This window comes from Hylaeus volcanicus, chromosome 7, assembly GCF_026283585.1.
Source record: "Hylaeus volcanicus isolate JK05 chromosome 7, UHH_iyHylVolc1.0_haploid, whole genome shotgun sequence".
Taxonomy (NCBI): Eukaryota; Metazoa; Arthropoda; class Insecta; order Hymenoptera; family Colletidae; genus Hylaeus; species Hylaeus volcanicus.
This window is the reverse complement of record NC_071982.1, coordinates 20049283-20068061: the sequence shown is the minus strand read 5'-3', so window position 1 is coordinate 20068061 and position 18779 is coordinate 20049283. Positions and strand designations below refer to the sequence as shown.

The 18779-nt window shown below is 46.3% G+C and overlaps 2 protein-coding genes across 4 annotated transcripts in view; both read right to left on the bottom strand.

The window, feature by feature from the left end:
- The window catches only part of LOC128879335 (DNA-directed RNA polymerases I, II, and III subunit RPABC3), a 52302-nt gene that overhangs the window by 10423 nt on the left and 23100 nt on the right, over nucleotides 1–18779 (bottom strand). For all 3 annotated transcript variants that reach the window (XM_054128390.1, XM_054128389.1, XM_054128392.1), the window contains exon 3: nucleotides 16553–16733. In XM_054128390.1, coding sequence (XP_053984365.1) covers nucleotides 16553–16733 — 181 coding nt within the window. The remainder of the gene's footprint in view (nucleotides 1–16552; nucleotides 16734–18779) is intronic.
- On the bottom strand, nucleotides 33–3440 carry LOC128879329 (uncharacterized). The gene is made up of 2 exons (XM_054128384.1): nucleotides 2739–3440; nucleotides 33–2659 (listed from the first exon to the last, which is right to left on the bottom strand). Exons 1-2 carry the CDS (start codon nucleotides 3073–3075, stop codon nucleotides 1983–1985), a joined length of 1014 nt encoding a protein of 337 aa, XP_053984359.1. The 5' UTR covers nucleotides 3076–3440; the 3' UTR covers nucleotides 33–1982.

The window sequence follows — 18779 nt, the reverse complement described above, 5'->3', positions numbered from 1 at the left end:
TTAGTAGGCTTGCAAGTGTCCGCAAGCGTGTCGTTACTGTTTCTTGGAATTTTGTGCTTGGAAAGGCGATACTGTTCGATCGTTTCCACCGCGAGGAGTTTGAAAGCAACTTCGATCGTTTTCTGTCGTAGCAGAGTGTCACAGAAAATACCGTTTAGTTCCTGATTATTTTTAAACGGGTCGAGGTCGAGGAAACGTTTACTCGGATAATATTGGGTCGTCCAGAAAGTTCGTGGCAATTTTTCAGAAACATACAGACACGTTCGAATTTCGATATATATATTTATTGAATTATATATGTAATTATTTTGTTCCACAATTTGTCCACCTTTTAAGGGATGTCCACGTGTTATTCGTTTTCAACCATTCCGATATATTCTAGACCTGTACCGCCTACTAAAAATCGGCATGGACTTTCCAGACAACCCAATAAATACCACGCGAAAGTAGAATTTCGATTCCAGATAATAATTAAACGCTTTGTTCGGAGAATGTCGACCGAGTGACGAATAATTTCAAACAGAAAAGATCAACGGTGTATTTTTTTTTTTTTCCAAGGATTTATTTAAACAACACCCCAACTCTGCCAACAATGCATTAACGTGCGCGTCCCCCAGAAGGATACTAAAAATAATCCAGGAAGCGAAGCGACTAAAACGCGCGATATTTTCTGGGCCACCCCTAATAGAAGAGAGCTCGATCCTCCCGGGTGCGATATAGGTCACATCGGGAACGATCGATTACGCGAAAGATGGATACGTACGAGGCTCGAATCGCGTTAAACAATGCCGCTTTCAACAGTTTCCGTGGCCGACCTTCGCGCGAAATATAATTAGCGGTAATTATTGAATGCGCGGCGCACCGACGTCCCTGAATTTCGATCGATCCCGGGAGAGAGTAAAGCCACACGCCACCTGGTATTCGCACACGTGTGCTTTTTACTTTTTATACCCATGCCAACGATATCCCTGCGCATTCTTCGGTTCGATCAAAGCTAATTCAACGATTGGCTTACGGATGGTCGTTTCGACCGATTCCAAAAATTCGCGAGATTTCATAGAGGCCGTTTGTTGTATTTGTTACTCGCGTTTAACGATTTCAGCCATTGGATGTGTAGTCGCAAACAGTCATTTATTATTTATGGTTATCGATTTCGAACAACCGTTTACGGAACATACAACGGGTAATCTTCGAAACTATCAAAGTAGGACGATGTGAACTCGTCAGACATAAGTGTTCCTTTACTTCGGATTATCTTATTTCTTCGATAGTTTCGAATCGTAAATTTCAAGCAAATCTAAACCCCAAAACGTGTTTTAACGTGGATGTATCATACGTGTTTGGTGTGGCGTCACTTGGACTCTGTTGCTCGTCGATATTCACCTGCGTAATCGATGCTGCGTTCGAATAGGAAAAAGGACAAGGAAAACTCGACCACGCGAGGCTATCGTTACGATGTTAAAAAAATTGATGAAAATCAGGTCGGAATTGTATATTCCAAAGAAGAACCCTCTCACATGGGCAAAATTGTCATTCGGATACACCAATTCCGAGTAACGAAGATAAATGACATTACTTAATTACAGATTCTTTGAACGAATCAAGAATGAACTTCTCATCCGCCGAACGTGTTCGACTCTACTCCCCGAATCGCAAACCGATCGCTCGAAATGTCTAAAAAAGAAATGCGCGCATTTTCTCGAAAAAAGAAAAAAAGAAAAAAGAAAAGTCGAAAACGTTCAGGAAACTTGAAATATTCGATTCGATCGAAGAATCTATAACAGCTCCGCGTCGAATTCGCGTCATCCGTTATTCGAATAAACCTGTCCAAGTCTGACGCAGGGAAACAAATTGGCAAGAATGAAAGAGGAAGCAGAGACTCGAAGGAACAAGATAAAAAGGGGAGGAGGGGAACGGCGGAGAGATAAAGAGCAAACAGCAGCCTCCTTTGCCAGGTGGACGGAACCTGGGCCGACTTAATCTTAGAACACCTCCGCGCCGTTGCCAATGAACAAGAGTTTTCTCACACACTGCCACTGGTTCGTCCGTGAGTCACTTTCGTCATCGCGAGCCGAGCAAAACAAGCGCACGTACGCAACACACACCGTGACTATCGACGGGAAGCGGGCTACTAAAGCGGTGGCACACGCAACGAACGCGAAAAACCGCGAGCCGCGGCACGCTGTCGCGACACGACGAAACGAAGCTCGAAAGGAGCGAGAAAAGAGAGCAAGGAAATAATACGCGGATGGAAAGGATCTCGAGTGCGTCTGGACTCTGCGTAAACGCGCCTTAAAGTATCTCGCGCTGTCGGAGATCTGCTCTCTCGCTTGCTCTCTCGATCGCAGAGAGAACCGGAACGACATCGCGCGAGAAAAGCGCACCTGCGCGATCCTGCGTCGTTTTCTCGGTCGCGGCCCGTTTGTCCCTGTCCGTGCCACCTCACCTCTCTCCCTCTGTCGGCCAACTAATAACCCTCCCCCTCCCGGACTACTCGAGCACCGCCGCCGCTCTTCGATGCCAGTCGCTCGGACGAGTGGAGGGGAAATAGGAGGCTCCTTTTGCCACCTCTTTCGCACCGCCGATTCCCCTTCCGCTACAATTTTCCTCGCAGCGTCGATCTTAAATACGCGGACTAAAGGGACGGTGAGTCTGGCCGCTATGTAAACAACGACTGGTCGAACTAATTGTCGCAACTTTTCCGTATTTAAATGTCAGACGAATGTTTTTATCCATACCGAAAGATGTCCCCATCTCTTTAACTCCCACGAACGGAGAACGATATCGCGCGAGAAAAGCGCAGCTGCGCGCTCTTGCGTCGTTTTCTCGGTCGCGGCTCGTTTGTCCCTGTCCCCGCCACCTCTCCTCTCCCTTTGTCAGCCAACTAACCCTCCCCTCTCCGGCCCCGCGAGCCTCACTCCTACGCCAGTATATAACACGCTCGGACGACTGGAGGGGACTAGAAGGCTCCTTCTGCCACCTCTTTCGCGCTACCACTCCCTCTTCCTCTTCGAGGCGACCCAACATCCGCGGCGACCCTGTAACAGCACCCACCCACCCAACCACCCAGTGCATCGTCGAGAGTCGATTATCGTCGGGAGAACCTCGGGGACCCTTCTCTCCACTCGATACAACGAGCGTCGCCCGAAAGAGACACCAATATGGCCGATCGAATTCGACCCGTCGGTCGCGGCAGGGGATTATATAAGCCGCGGATATGATTATTATTTTTTGCGACGCAATGGTGTGCTATACGACAACCGTACGACTGCCATTGATCGTCGAGCGACGGGTTTCCTGGGTACTAGTGGAGTAACTCGGTCGCTAGGTCCGAAGGTACAATTCTTTTCGACCGATAAGCCCGAATGTTACGTCCGAATGTTACTCTGTTGCTCTTCGATATTCGCCTTCGTAATCGATGCTGCGTTCGAATAGGAAAAAGGACAAGAAAAACTCGACCGCGCGAGGCTATCGTTACGATATTAAAAAATTGATGAAAATCAGCTCGGAATTGTATATTCCAAAGAAGAACCCTCTCAGATGGACAAAATTCTCATTCGGATACACCGATTCCGAGTAACGAAGATAAATGACATTACTTAATTACAGATTCGTTGAACGAATCAAGAATGAACTTGCATCTTCCGAACGCGTTCGACTCTACTCCCCGCATCGCAAACCGATCACTAATACAAAAAATACAAAAATATATCTAAGAAAGAAATGCGCGCATTTTCTCGAGAAAAAAAAAAAGTCGAAAACTTTATTATTATCTGAATTTACGTTTGACAAGTCGAAAGAGCTCAGCCCTGGACCTCTGTTCGATTCCAGTAACCTAAAGTCATACACGATCCGCGTATTCCATCGGTTCTTAGGTATAAAACCGAATGTAGCTCGCGCCGCAAGTCTAAAATTAGACACTGCCAATCACCGAACCCAATCTATATTATCGGGACAATCGATTGACTCGGAGCACACCGTTGTTGCCGGTGTTACGAGTACGTGTACACACCCGAGCGATATTAATCGACCGTTGTACGACGATATTAATAGTTCGATTAGGAAGGACCAACGCAAAGCGACTGATTCGAGTGAGATCGAGTGGCAGGGAGTTTGATACACGCCTCGATGACGTTCGACTTGCAGACGTATTGTTGCCAATTACGTAAATCCTAGATATACGCAGAAACGTTCCGAGTGGCGGTTCTTCTTTCGAAGGCGAGTCTAGCCGCGAGCTCCGATCCGACCATAAAGCGGGCATTGTTTTACGCGTCTTAAAATTGTCGTCCAAGTTTGGCTCGGCGACAAACCTCGAGGTACGCAGTTGGCTGGCTCGGATATGAAAAGAATTCGCGGGTCGGATGGGTCGGATCGTTAATTAAAGCGCGAAAACGTCAGCGAGCTCGGACACGCTACTCGGGGATAAAATTAATAACGTCAAACAACAAAGCTCCGTGTATCGCAAAGAGAAGGAGAGGGCCTGGGATATTCGCGGTGGTCCACTTCGAACCGCGAACATTAGGGAAATGGGTAAAGCTAACAAACGATCAAAGTATGCAGTCTGGTATAATCCAGATCATCCTTTAAAGGGTTGAGTGGAATGAGGTGCAACCCCTTCTACTACTCAAATCCCAATGAAATTGTAACCAAAGCCCCGATTAGAGTAACGCCGAAGCAAAGCCCGATTGCTAATTAGCCAGTCTCGAGATAAAACACTTCCCTCGAACTTCGACAAACAACAGTGCAATTATCCCCGAGATCCAAAGAGGGCTAAATAAAAAAGAAAAGGGCAACCCCTGTGACCCGTACCGCCATTCGAAGGCCGCGTCGCCCTGTCTGGCCACGAATCGAACTTTTCTACTTAGAAACCGAGCTTACGGACCGAGAATGCCCGATGGGGCACGAGGCAAGTGGAAGCAACACGTGGCCCCGGGAACGAGCGACCGCTGCTGGCTCTACAGTCGATTATTCTTACGCTCACGAAAGTAGGAAGAGCTGTTACACGCTTCGCGTCTCAATGTCACGGCTCTAGCACGCGCGATAAACGCGTCGTGACGTGGCGGAACTCGTGCCGCTACACCAGCGAAATAACGAACGCCGAATTATGGAAAAACGGGTAAACAGCGGTTCGAACGAGCACGAACGAACCGAGTCACACGCGAACGGCGAATCGTTTCGCGACGAAACGAGCAGGACGGGAACTGAACAGTTGCGACTCGTCGAATAATCGTGGATTCGTGTATTTGTACTATTACGAATCGTTTTCTCGCGTAATGTCGTGCATCCTGGTACGACGATTTTACGGTCGAGTCACCGCGAGTTACGATCAATTTTATTTACGAGTAATTCATTTTAATGTAACGTTGAACTCGGTATTTACCTCTCGAGAGACGGCGCATCTGTACGTTAAAATTGATTTACGGTTAAAAATTGCTTTTAAAGCTCGTCTCTCGAGAGGCAAAAGAAGAAAAAAAAAAAAAAAATTCAAAGTCCCAGTAGGAGCACCAGTTGGATCATGCCAGTAATATATCCGCTGCACGGGAGCGATTTTATGGGAGTTGAAATTTCGCGATCAATTTAAATGACCCACATTCTGGCGAGCGATATACGATGTACCTACCGGGTGGAAAAGAATTTACGATGGTACTTCGGGTATATGGGGTTTTCAACTATAAGGAGGAAATGTACGTATAGAATAAGCACGCTGTAAATGCACTTCCTTCCAGTCTATATTTTTACGAGGCAGCTAACGTGATACATTAGCTCTTTAAGGCGTAAACTCTGCCGCAAACAGGAAGCGTCGCAATGGAGACAATGCTCGTCGAAGTACACTACCGGAGTGTGCTATGATCGATCGACGATGAATTAATTAATCATTTTTTTTTTTTTTTCTTTAACTATAAAAATCAGAACGGAGTTTCCAGTTGTTACAACTCGTTAAGAATTCGTAAACTCTTGCGACTGACCGTAAATACCTGAATATAAATTCTACCTCAAAAATGTCTATAAAGTTGGATCGTACAGGACCGATAGAGCTGTATTTTATCGGCATATCATTCCACGTCCGAATGGGTACTCGGTAGAAAATATCAAACGACCCCGAAAGCTATTCGAGACACGTAGTAACTTTTTTGCGGTGGATCGCGTTAGTTTCCCATAAATTGTTGTACACATTTTCAATTACATTTCACCTCGACACTCGTCTGCGCGATGTCTCAATTTTATTTAATAAACCGAATAAAAAAGAAACGTAGTCTCCTTAAACATACTTCATTCAACGCGAACAGTTTCGATTCGAGAAATATAATAACGAGCAAGAGGAACTCGAAGAACATTACTTCACCTTTTAATAATGGTCTTGAACTACTTTTCTTTTAAATTACACGGAAGAGAGCCCACGAGTCGGGTCGAAATATTTATACGTGGGATGAATTATGCATACCGCGGTCACGTTCCTCGTTTATTTTTCATGCTCGTGGTCGAGTCTCGCACCTGAAATGTTCCTCGAATAATATTCCGACACACTGTACGTGCAAACGCGCGGGAGAGTAACTCGGTGTTCTCGAGTACGACAGACAGGTCGAGTAATTGGATCGAGCGGTCGGGCTGGCGATTGGCAGCCGAGTAACAGGCCTGTTTCAACCCCCATCCAGGAAGTGGCAAGGGCTCGAGGTCCTCTAATGCTTTACTCAACTTGACCTTAATTCCACGGGATATAATCTGATTGTCGTTTATGAGTTCTTGGGAATTCTGGGACACGTGATGCTTTGATGGAAAACGCGAGTCGACCCCCTCGTCTTTCCTCTTACTGCTGCGTACATTAATCACGAAACTGATTAAAGACTGCGTGGAATACGTAGCGTCGAATGATAATTTCAGAATCGACGCTGCTTTTCACCCAAGTAGTTGCGAGATAATTTTATCGATCACGGATGCGTCGATATTTATGGATCCCGATGCTTGCATTTATTCGGTCGAATGGACCCATTCGAGCATAATTTCCTACAATCTCTTAGACTTTAATCGTTATCGGCACAATCGCAATACAGGCTCGCGGTATGACGTCAGCGATTCCTCTCCCGCGTTCCCACTCTTCCTCTTGCAATCCCGTCCGGAAACAGAGAGAACGCGGGGGTGGAATGGCACCTTCCAGTCAATAGCAGCGAGGCCTCGAGCTCTCAAACATTTCCCGTGTTCGAGGACCGACATTCGAACCCTCTGTATTTCCATTCTGGAAACGCTACATTTTCCCGTTCAAATGTAGTCGGCACAAAATCTCGTTAGTTTTTTTTTCAAATAACACGAGCGTTTGTATTAGATTGTCCCGAGAGTTTCTTTCGTGAGTTGCACTCAATTATTTTATGTGGTCGTGTTTATATAAATAGACGATCTAATTTAATAAAATATTCTGCATGTATTACTTATTAATAAAGCGAAAGAAACTTTCGGGACAACCTAATATAAGGTTTTTTTTTGTCCTGAAATAGTTTCCAATAAAACTACTCGTAGGCCTTGCAAAAGTTTATACAATATTCATAAACGTGTCGGACTATTGTTTGGTAATTCCGAGAACACGCGAGAGAACGAAGAAAATTTATACGGAAAAAAATACGAGCGATTTTCGTTTCGAGTAATTCGTTTGATCCGAGATGCCTTCCTGTAAGCATGTCGTTCGACGTTCTTCGTTTGAAGTTTGCAGAGACGAGAAGCATCTCATTAGGAACGTCTTAGGGTCGCGCGCGACGAAATAAAGTATTTTTCTGGCAATTTATGAGATATATTCAATAGGCAATTTATGAAATATATTCAATAACCGAGAGATTCCTTAAATTGAAAGGGAAGATACAACTTGTTACGCCGGTTAGTTGAATAAGGAGGAGGAAGCGAAGAGACGGTATCGATCGATGGTTAATCAGCTTTTACTTCTTGCGCGCGCGGGAAGGACGTCTTTATACCAGCGGGGCTCAACCTTGGGGCGTATTAAGGGTACCATAGTTTGCTCGATGGTAATAGGACCAAGGACGCGTTCCCAGCTACGTCTCCGCTCGCTTGAATAAATGACAAACTATCGACAAATTGTTCTACCCATCGAAAGCCCCGTCTCCCTCTACACGTTTATTGACCATTAACCCATTTACTGTCTCACACCTCCGCCGTTCGGATCTTTCTAGACCCAGGAATACCTTTCCTTTCGCGTTGCATTCAAACCCCGAGCACCATTTCGATTTTCACCAAAGTTTTCCCTCGATTATCTCGTCGATGAAATCGCGAGCCAACGTTACGGACGAGCTCGTATAAGACGATCGTGATCGAGATTCGAAAGCTCGAAGAACCAAGAACCGCGAAGCTTGGATAAAAAGGGTCATCGTCGAGCGTCGAATTCCCCGGAGCAGGGGAAATTACGAAGGAAGCTAATTTTCAAGTTCTGCACGTCTGGTTTCCTTTCAATTTATTCCCACCCTTATTCCCGTCGCTCCCGAGCCGTAACCCATTTCTGCCCGCCATCAACGACACCCGCGCTTTCTGGAGCCCCTGGAACCTCCTGCCTCGTAAGCGAGGAAGACCAGGGGGGAAAATTCATGCACGAGCGATCGCGTCAGGGGTTGACCCAATTTCACCCTGTAGGTTGGCCTCTGACTGTCTGACCTTTTCCCAGGAGAGTTCCTGGCGAGGGTGCGCGCACGAGCGTGCATCCGAGAGAGATCAAGCGGAGAGACGCGGAAAGTTGGCACGTTACGCACGTGTATGACCCCCTGCGCGTGGGAGGGGTGCCCAGCCAACCGTGGAAAACAATGGGATTATCAGCGGAATACTCGACGGACGTTAAACGAGAAAAAGAAAGGAGAATCTTTGCATTCCGAGATGAATCTGACTGTCGATCTTTCGATGGGTGGAAATGTGAGTCGAGACAAAAGAATCGTAATCCTCGCGTTTTTGTTGGAAGAGCCACGTGGACGAGGTGACATTTTATTCCAGGTGGGGGTCTGGGATTACGGAAGCTCTCGAGGCGAGCCGTTTTCAAATGCAAATGGTGGAAGTCAACGTTATTTTCGTTATTAAAATGCGTTCATTCTGCGAGAGCAAGGCAACGCAAATATAAAGAAAAAATAACAAGTGCAAACGTCCATGCTTTTTCGACGATTTATCGTAGCGAGGGAAGCCAAACAACTACCGACTCGAAATTCTGATGAATGAATACGCGATCGGATCGACGTCGTCGCTTCATATTTTCGTCGAATTAAAGATATCGAATTCGGTATTTCGCGGAGCGTCGTGATTACTGGCGGATTCCGGAGGGAGAAATTGCGAAAACAACGAAAACTGATTAAAAAGGGATCCAACGTGGAGGTCGAGGGGAGAGTCGGTAGGTGGACCGAAGCTGTATCTGGAAAGCCTGGCGAATCTGCGTAGGTAGTGGAGGTTCGCCAGGCAGGTGCTGGGCCGACCGTGAGGGGATAAACGGAAACTGGGTCACCCCTGGGAACCGGAGAGCCTGGGGCTCGTGTCCGGGAACAACTGGCCGGAGCCTGCGAATATCGGTCTACGAAACGGAAGCTGTTGCGCCCGTGCTACTTACAAACGGGATCTTTTAAAAATTCACGAATGCGATTCCTGCATTTGCTATCTCCTCGCCCCTTCGAACCCTTCGCTACTACTCTCCTTCGATTCTTTCTTCGCGAAATCTAGCGTTCGAGAAAAAGATAGTGTTGGACGCCGAGACATCTGCATGCCACCATGGCTGCTCTTTGTCGATCGACAAGACTTCCGAAAGAACATAGAGCTATTCATTATTAACACGTTGATCGCCACGTCGCCCATATATGGGTGACAGTGCTTTTCACCGAAGAACAAACAAAATTAATTCCGAATGTTAAGTACCAAAGAAAATAAATTTGAATGAAATTCTTAAACTTCGATGAAGTTATAAAAATAAATCCCACGATAAATGTTTGATTATGTAGCTTCCAACACAGCCTAGAAACGAAACTTGATCACAGTAGAAATTTTCAGGGGGATTAATCTGGCACGGTGAACGTGTTAAAGACATTCCAAAATAACGTTTGCACTTTTATTTCGAATTCTCTTGCCCTTTGTCCAAGAACAGGTTCTTTAGTTCATTTCTAAGATATTTTCTACCACGTACAGTTAAACCCGAACATAAGTAATTCGTGTTTCTAGAGACGGACGGACAAAGAGATGTCAGGATAAGAGATGTCAGGATAAGAGATGTCAGGATTATCGATTGCCAGGACGAGACACAAAAGGAGATATTAGGCGAGGGGTGTAGGTATGTATCGGACAAATTACGCGCGGATTATTCTCCCGTGCAGTGGAACATGCGCGCTGAAATCGAGAGAAGTTCGAGAGCGTCGATATCGTTCGCGTTGACCTACATCGTTTTTACGAAAAACACGTGATTCGATTACCCGAAATAAGTCCGCTTCGGGACTCGATCAACCCTGATCGCTGCGCGCAATTCGCACACACGCGGACCTGCTGGACAGCTGGAGCGACGGACTTTGAATAAAATCGTTGTTCGAATAAAATTGCAAATAAATTCGCTGCAATAAAATGAAGCTAAGACAGCGAATACTTTCAACGCTTGAAAATTAATTTATAAACGAATCGTGTTAGACTCGGGGCGATTTTTATACCTGAACGGGGTGCGCATCTGTGGCGGAATTAAAGCCTGCAAGTTGGTACGCGGAACTGTGCACTGGATGCGTCAGTGCGAGCAGACCGGAATCGTACAACTCGGAATACGGATTAATGTAACGTAATCGAATAAACTCGAACCACGGTCTCCCTCTGCGCCGCTGTGACGTCAACGCGACTAACTTCAGAGCCACGTACTTCTCGGCGCGTCTGCGTCCGTGAAACGACTCTCGACACCGTCGACTCACCCGAACGAGACAATGGTATTAACGACGTTGCGACCAAGTTTCGAAATGGGTTTAGAGGGAACCGAGGGAGCGCCGAGTTCGAAGGATCTGAAAGCGAAGAGGTCGCCTCGTCGATCGGTGGCATCCATTTTGGGGGAGTAGATTCAGCCTTTGACAAGAACATAAAAGAGCCGCGCGAACGTATGACCTAACCGACCTTGTTTCCAGTTGTAACTGCTTATCTTTGCATCGACGGTCTTCTCGACTGCAGACCCACTCCGGATGGTACAGCATTGTCTCGCGAAATAAGCAACTTCGCTATCGCCACCTTTTTATTTGGAGTCGATCGCCGAGTGAGAGATCCGAAAAGAAGCGAGAGGTTCGCGAGAAGCCGAACGGATTAGGCGCGTGTATTCTCCGAAACGATACTGTTAGTTGATACTGTTAATTGTTATCGCTCGAAAACAAAGTCGAGCCGTATAGCATACCTCCCTCGAAATAATAAAATAATTCGCTCGGGAACTGCGAATTTTGGGCAAGTTTGAAAGTTGCGTTTCAAAATGACACGTTCCAACAGGCGAAATGTACAATAATCTGGAAAATAATAATCTTTCCACTCGTGATACGTAACGAAAAGGTTTGAAAAAAAAATTGTTTAATTTCCCATCTGTTTTAAGGGGACCGACTCGACGAGGGTTCACGTCGAGCGAATAAACGGTACGCGCATGGAAAACGTGAAACACCGCGGTAGCTAAAAAAGATCAGCTGTTCTGTTAGCGCACACGGTCGACGATGGATTGCATAATGCTTGCATTACGTGACGATGCATTCCCTTCCTCCTTCCGCTCTTCCGAAGTGCCTATGTGTAACGTACATAAAGCCTCTAAAGTACAAGGCTACGAGTCGGCCAGTAGCGTAAGCTACGTCGGAACGGAACGGGCGCTGCGATATTTCAACCTATCGGGTTACTATTCTCCGCGGACTCGACGGAAATTAACACGAGAAATTTCGCGACGAACGACGGGAATGGAACTATCGCGTCGACGCCGATGCTCAATTTTTACAATGTTATTCTATCTGATATTTACAAGTACAGAGCTCGGAGCTCAAAAATTTCCCGGGTGCATCGCGAGCCCCCTTTCTCGTATTTGTACCAACACCGAAATTTCGTACACGTCCCGACAACGATTCTGACTTCTTACTTTTCCAACGATACCTACCCCGCGGTGTTTCTGCATTTGCGAATTCGAAATAACGCGGCAACGTCGTTACTCAATCTCGTCGAATACAAACAAAAATTGGATTATTTACGTACCGACGAAGCAAACGCGCGAGCACCTGCGATTAAACGCCAATAATATACCGGGAGCGTCCGCGAGGAGGGAACGACGAAATCGCGTTTCGTTGCCAAAAACGCCGCAACTCTGCCGTCGTTGCATCGAAGCCTTATGTAATCCGCTTCCTCCGATGTTCCCCTCTTTGTGACGAGCCGCAACGCGACATTTTTACGCTCGTCTCTCTGCCCTGCCCCCCCTTCCCCTCCCCACCTCCCCCCGCTGCCCCGAGAGTTTTCTTCTAACGTCGAATGACGTGGCGGTTAAATTTTCCGCCGACTCGCGCTGGTGTATTTACGACTACCGAGGAAGTTGGAGCGCTCGGTCCCTAGGAGTTCTGTGCCAGGAATCTTTCAACGATTGTATCTTGGCGGAATTAAAAAAATATTACGAGTTAAATACGAACACGGTTTGGTACCGAATAGAAATTTCAGCAAGTCACGGGCAACGCTAATTAGACGCCATTTTTATAAGTATCTAATTATCGGGAGTCGCGTCACCTGTAACGTTGCGCAATCCATAGTTGGATCTTATAATTAATCTGTCTGTTTTCTGTCTCCCGCGGTTCATGGGAGGTTCGATCACACGTCCGGATACTTATCCTCAACTCTGACTGTTATTTGGCGCAGACTATTCGTTAGACCTTTGTACTCTTAGTGAACCTCTCGAAATTCGCGTCCCATGCCGCAGCTTACGAATTACGTTCGTAAAGAGGTGTTGCACGGGACGCTTTAAAAGGTATAAAGCGTCGCGTACGAGGCCGAGACCTTGAATACAAAGCGTGAACTACACCTACGTTCGTGTTTGTCGACGCCCATGTGCGTTTACCGCAGGCGGTGGAAAAGATTTATCGGTTAACATAGAAAACAAGCTCGAGAAACACGAGCACGCGAAATAGCATCGGGAACGATACTAACGGTTCGTCTTCCACGTTGCTCGCGCTCGTATTTTCATCTATTCCGGTTGTTGATCACCGCGAACCTTGTTTCTCAGCGTTGAGAACGTTACGATCGCAACGAGTACGTTTACCGATTACTTTCGTGTAGGGACATCTAATCGGGATAATGGCGAAGATGATGTCACCCGAGAATATTACCGCTTCACGTGTCGCAATAATTTTAAATGAACGCACCGCGAGATCTCGAGTGAGCCGTAATCATATTAGCATGCCGAGCTGCCGTAGAGAAATTAATCGAGTTAATTAATCGAGTTTTATACGCGACCGAAGGTTTCGCTCGAGTCAATTATCTTTTACATAATACGACTTCCGTAATGTTTATCGCGCTGTTGGTCGTCACGGGTTTGGTATCGCGTTCCAACTTGGAATCGAGTCACCTATTGACCCGTGAACCTGAATTTGGATATCAACCGACGAGAAAAAAAAAAAAAGTAAAATCGATAGAAAAAATAGTAACGCAAGAAGAAGAATAAAGTAGAGAGTAATTGGCTATTTGAGCATCGGATATCGAGCGCCCTCTGAACATAGTGGCGCGAACGACGAGTCTCCCGCGGAGCTTGGGGAACAGCCGATTGGTCACCGAAGCGTCAGCTGATTTTGACAGCCTGGACGACCTTGCGCGCATCCTAGCGCGTCGCGCGTGCACGGTCGCGCTCTCCCCACCCCTAACCATCCCGAAACCAAGCAACCAGAACATCGCGCAAAAATCTACGTTTCTACGATGAAATGAAATACACGAGCGTTGTTATTTAGAAGAATTCGTTCCGAAGGATCAATCGTAATTTGACTCGGTGTCAATGGTCCCCGTAACACCCTTCACAGCTTCATTTGCAGCACTGCTATGGCAACGTTTACGTGCTCGTTTCGTTCCGTTCATCGATGGATTAGCTGTATTCGCATCCCGGGGTCTTCCGCGACCCCGATCAATGATTCATTTCCCAGCTGGCACGCCCCTGTTCGATGCAATCACAAAATTAATAAAAAAAAACAAAGTACGCGCACCTGTACGGTTTCTCTACGTGCTCATTATCAGTAACGAGTATCGACAGAGGACCGGCTTTATCGCCGAAGTGAAACTTCGCCGAAACAGTGCTTCGTTCTTTTTTTAAGGAATCTTCCGTGGAAATTTTCCAGACCGTGTTCTATACTTTTTTCTTCCCTTTAGTTTCCTCGTTGTTCCTTTCGCGACGTCCATTGTTCTTCCACAAAGCCACCGCGGGATGTCGACAGGTAAAAACTCTCAATGGGTTGCCAACACTCTCAGAAAACTGAGATACCACCAGCTGTGTTCACCCGCTTCATTACCCACCGAGTGAACGCAGAGTGGCTCCCTGTTCTTCGAGAGCCTGTTTCGGTGTCTCCGTTCCGCTTTTACCGACCCGAACATGGCGAATGAATGGTCGGTGAACGTTTCCGCGACTCCTCCATGGTCGATACCTTTCGATATCACCTGCTTCGTCTTCGATATCGTCTCGAAACTGATCGAATTCTATCTTTCATTTCTTCGTTCTTCGTAAGGGATATCTTCTGTTTTTAGTCTTGTTAACGATACGTGAGCTCGTAAGTTTATTTTCGAATTTCCGACTTCTTACCGAGATAATCGTTAAATACGCCCACTTTGCTGACTCAACCAACGTAAAAACAATCGAAGTACAAAGCTTTCGATTAGATAAGATGCGAAAACTCAAAATAACGATAAATTTGCAACGATGTTATTACCCGAAGGAAACGATCGATTCGAAACTTTTTTTTTTTCCAAGAATCGCACCTTCGACCGCCGAACACGATAAAAATCTCTGATAACGATTGAATGCAAACAAGTATACGTGTACGAAGATACCGAGAGAAACGTGGATTGTGCGCGACAAAGGGATCGATAAATCGATGCGAGAGCATTCAAGGGAGCTGAAAGCGAATCGCTGTACCTCTAAACCCACGATACGCGCCGATAATAAATTTCGAACTGTCACGAGTTAATCGATTTTGCAATCATTCTTGCCGCTAGAACGACGAGTATCTATCTGTCCAATTAATTCTGCGGCGATGGGAAAGAGTTGCCAGGTGGTGTTAAGCACTTGGCGCGATACGACTGAGAGAAGGCTTTAGTCGAAACTTTCTGCCACGTCAAAAATGGTTGATCGAAGCAATAATTCTTCTCCGGGCTTCGAAAAGGATCAGTCCATCACCGTTGATAAATATCGCGAGTTCTTTATTCCCTGCGATTCCTTTTACAGGTATCGTTGCAAAACGAAACCCGCTTCAAAGAGTTTCGTAAGTCGCGCTTCTCGATAACCGACGAATTACGATTTTCCTATATATTCCAAACGATTTACAGTAAAATAATAATTTGTCTCGGGCTGCCAACCGATCATCCTCTAATTAAGCAATCTCCATGCATTACTCGTAATTCCTTTATGCGCCAGACGGTGAGTTTACGACGGGTTTATCTTATCGAGCGCTGGCTACGCTGCGCTCTCTTCATTTTCAACAACAACGCGAACACTACCGCAAGGAGTTTGCATGCGCGATTTACGACATAACCTGTGCTGATCAAACATAGAGGCGACCTTTACTGCATACGTTGACTGCACGCGGTAGGGAATCGAGTTTCAAGGTTAAACGATAAGTCGGTCAAGTCAAGGTTATCGCAGAACCCCGCTACGATGCAACTTTCTCTCCCCCTAACAATTTGCGAAGAATTCCAATGCTAAACGCGACTGTGTTTCCCACAGAAGCGAAACGTATTTACTTCTTACCGATACGGTTATTTTTTTTTTTTTTGTTATTAACGACTTGCGTGCACAAAATTCCAAGAAACACTGGTTTCGTTTGTATTTTTTCGTACGCTATTTTTAGTCGCATGTCGCAGTATCGATGCGACTCTTTTCGCAAGGTTCTTTGGAAGTTGGTCGTTCCAAAAACCCCACGAGACTTCATCGAGCACTGGAAGCGAGCCAATCAGAGATTTCACAGCAGAAAGAGCGCGATTACGAATCACGCGTCACAAATGACGTCACATTGTGACGTGCCGTGCGTTCACGCATCAGATACGCTAAGCGATCAACGGGTGGCTCGTAACAGAATAAAACAGCGACGGAAACTACGTATTAGAAAATACTACAAGGAAAACTCTATAGTATAGAGTCTATACAAATACTGCAGACAACGGTGCATATTCTTTCTCTATGCGCCCGCCATTCCAAAATGGCCGCCATCTACCCAGGTAAATGTGGCAGTTTGCGTAAACGGCACAACTCAAAACAACTAGGGAAACGTCGATCGACAGAGTTTCTAGAATTATTCTCGAAACGTTCAAGTTTTATTCTGTCGGGAGTACCACCGCTGGCGAGATTATAAGAACAGAAACGTATACTTACAGTCTGCTGCTGGGCTCGTTGCTGGCTTCGTCGCCTTCGATTCGAAACACCTTGCCAGACATCACGTACTCGAAACTGTCTGCTCTGGAACCTCCTTCCTGTTCCGTGGCGTTCCACTCTCCTCCATCGGGATAGCCGTCCTCTCTCAAGGTCGTCGCGAGAACCAGACGAAACTTGTCACCTGGAACGCGAACAAGTCTCCAGTCAGACGTGGGCGAAAACTAATCAATTATTTATTCGCGGTAGAAAGCAACGAAACATTATCCCCTTTCCGTTCGATATCGACGCATCAGCCGCGGCAATGTCGAAACAGGAAGACGGACGTCTAATAATAAACCTCAAAGCGGTTGCATCGAAAATACATTGGGGGCGTTGCAGAGACGCGTGCATCGACACTTTTAACGAGATTCATGGTCGATCGCGTAAGCCATTAGTGCGGAACAGCGATGGACGAAACTCTTAACGGGGTAAAAGTTTCGCGAAACGAATAAAAAAAAGATCGGCTACTATTTACCGAGACGAGGACACGCGATTACGTTCAGGATCTTCGGTTATCGTTGATTGCGCAACAGACCGAGCCTAGTTAGGAAAGGTTCGGTAAATAACTGCGATAGTATAGCGTCTCTAGCCGAAATAGATTCCTAAATGTGTAATTTGCGTAGAAAACAAACGTACGGTTGGCAGTACGGAAGATACGGCTTGCGACATTTAGGTGTACACGCGTAGGATCCTTCGAGGGAGCCTGAAGCATTTACGTAACCAGAGAGCAAGAAAAAGGGGCGAAGGGCGAAAGACAGGAAGACCGAGAATAAGGGACGGTTGGAAAGAGGTTAGCCTACGCGGGCTAAAGGACGACTGGCGACGGAAACTGGGACACGAGCGAAAACGTCGAAGGCGATAACATCGTCCAGGTTTAATACGATGTAGACATATACATGTGTACATTTGTAGAGATTTTACGATGATATAAAAAACACCTAACCATTCATCGAGTTAAGTAGATTCGGGTTGATTTTATTAGCCATCTACTTTTCGATTAAATTCTGTCTGTCTCTGTTCTGTCTGTCTGTCCAACGAAAGACGATTGTGCTCCGCAGCTGGGAAACGTCGAGTCCCTGTGGAAGAGTCTCTCGGAGAACAAGGGTCAAGGTTAAGTCTACGCTATATGTCGATGATACGTATAGCACGGTAATCGATATTACCGGCCGTGGCAATGCCGAGAGGTGGACGAAGAAACAACGAAACGTAAGGAAGTCGGCGAATCTGCATAATCAATTGATCATGTTACGAAATTTACGTAGGTCAGACTTACATCATAATGATGGTTCAACGATTATAGATTACCCAGTTGAGCGGCGCACGACCGTATTATATTCTCGTCTGTATTAACTACATAATGCGAGACGAGCGAAGAATTACGTTCGTTCGTGTGATTTGCTGGGTTAACCTTGTCGCTGACAATTACGTATACGTCTCCGTAGATGCATGAACGTTTTGGAAATCGTTAACAATATGGCCAGTATCGAGGATCTTTTAGAAATTCGAAAATGGAAACGAAATTTCAGCTACTCGATTCTATGCTCTTCGGGACGTTACACGTAAAACGTAAACGCGATCGAAGCTTGAATCTCGAGTGACGGTACGGAGGCCCGAAAGGATTAACGAAAAATCGTTCCATATTTAACTGGTTGATAAAAATTGGCGACGAAGCGGATCAAATTTCTTCCCATTTTTCGTGAGCGAGGCACAGACAACTTGCAGACAATTTGCAAGGAAAAGGAATAAAGAAAGAATAATAAAGGTACCGTGAATCTGGAAACGTCAACCATCCTAGCAGAGAGCTTTAACGACTGTCCCGGGTCTACCAAAATCCGCCATCTTGTCTCGTGACGTCAAGCACGATGGAGGGAGAGAGAGAGAAGACGACAATAGTTCATATCCATTCTTCGTACGATGCGCATCCGCATTCGCTGCGCAGGACGTCCTGCTTCTCGTCCTCCACGAATATATTCACGCACCTGTCACGACCTTGCTTCTGCACGAGCTGTTCTCGACGTCGCGCGATAACGCACGAAGCTTTCCGACCGATTGCGCACCATTAACGTTCGCGTTTCGGTTACGCGCCGTCTCGTTTATCGTCCCTTCTCCCTGGTCCTCGCACTCGAGAAACATCGATGTATCGACGAAAAATCATTAACGCGTCTCGATGTCGCGACGTTCGCCATTA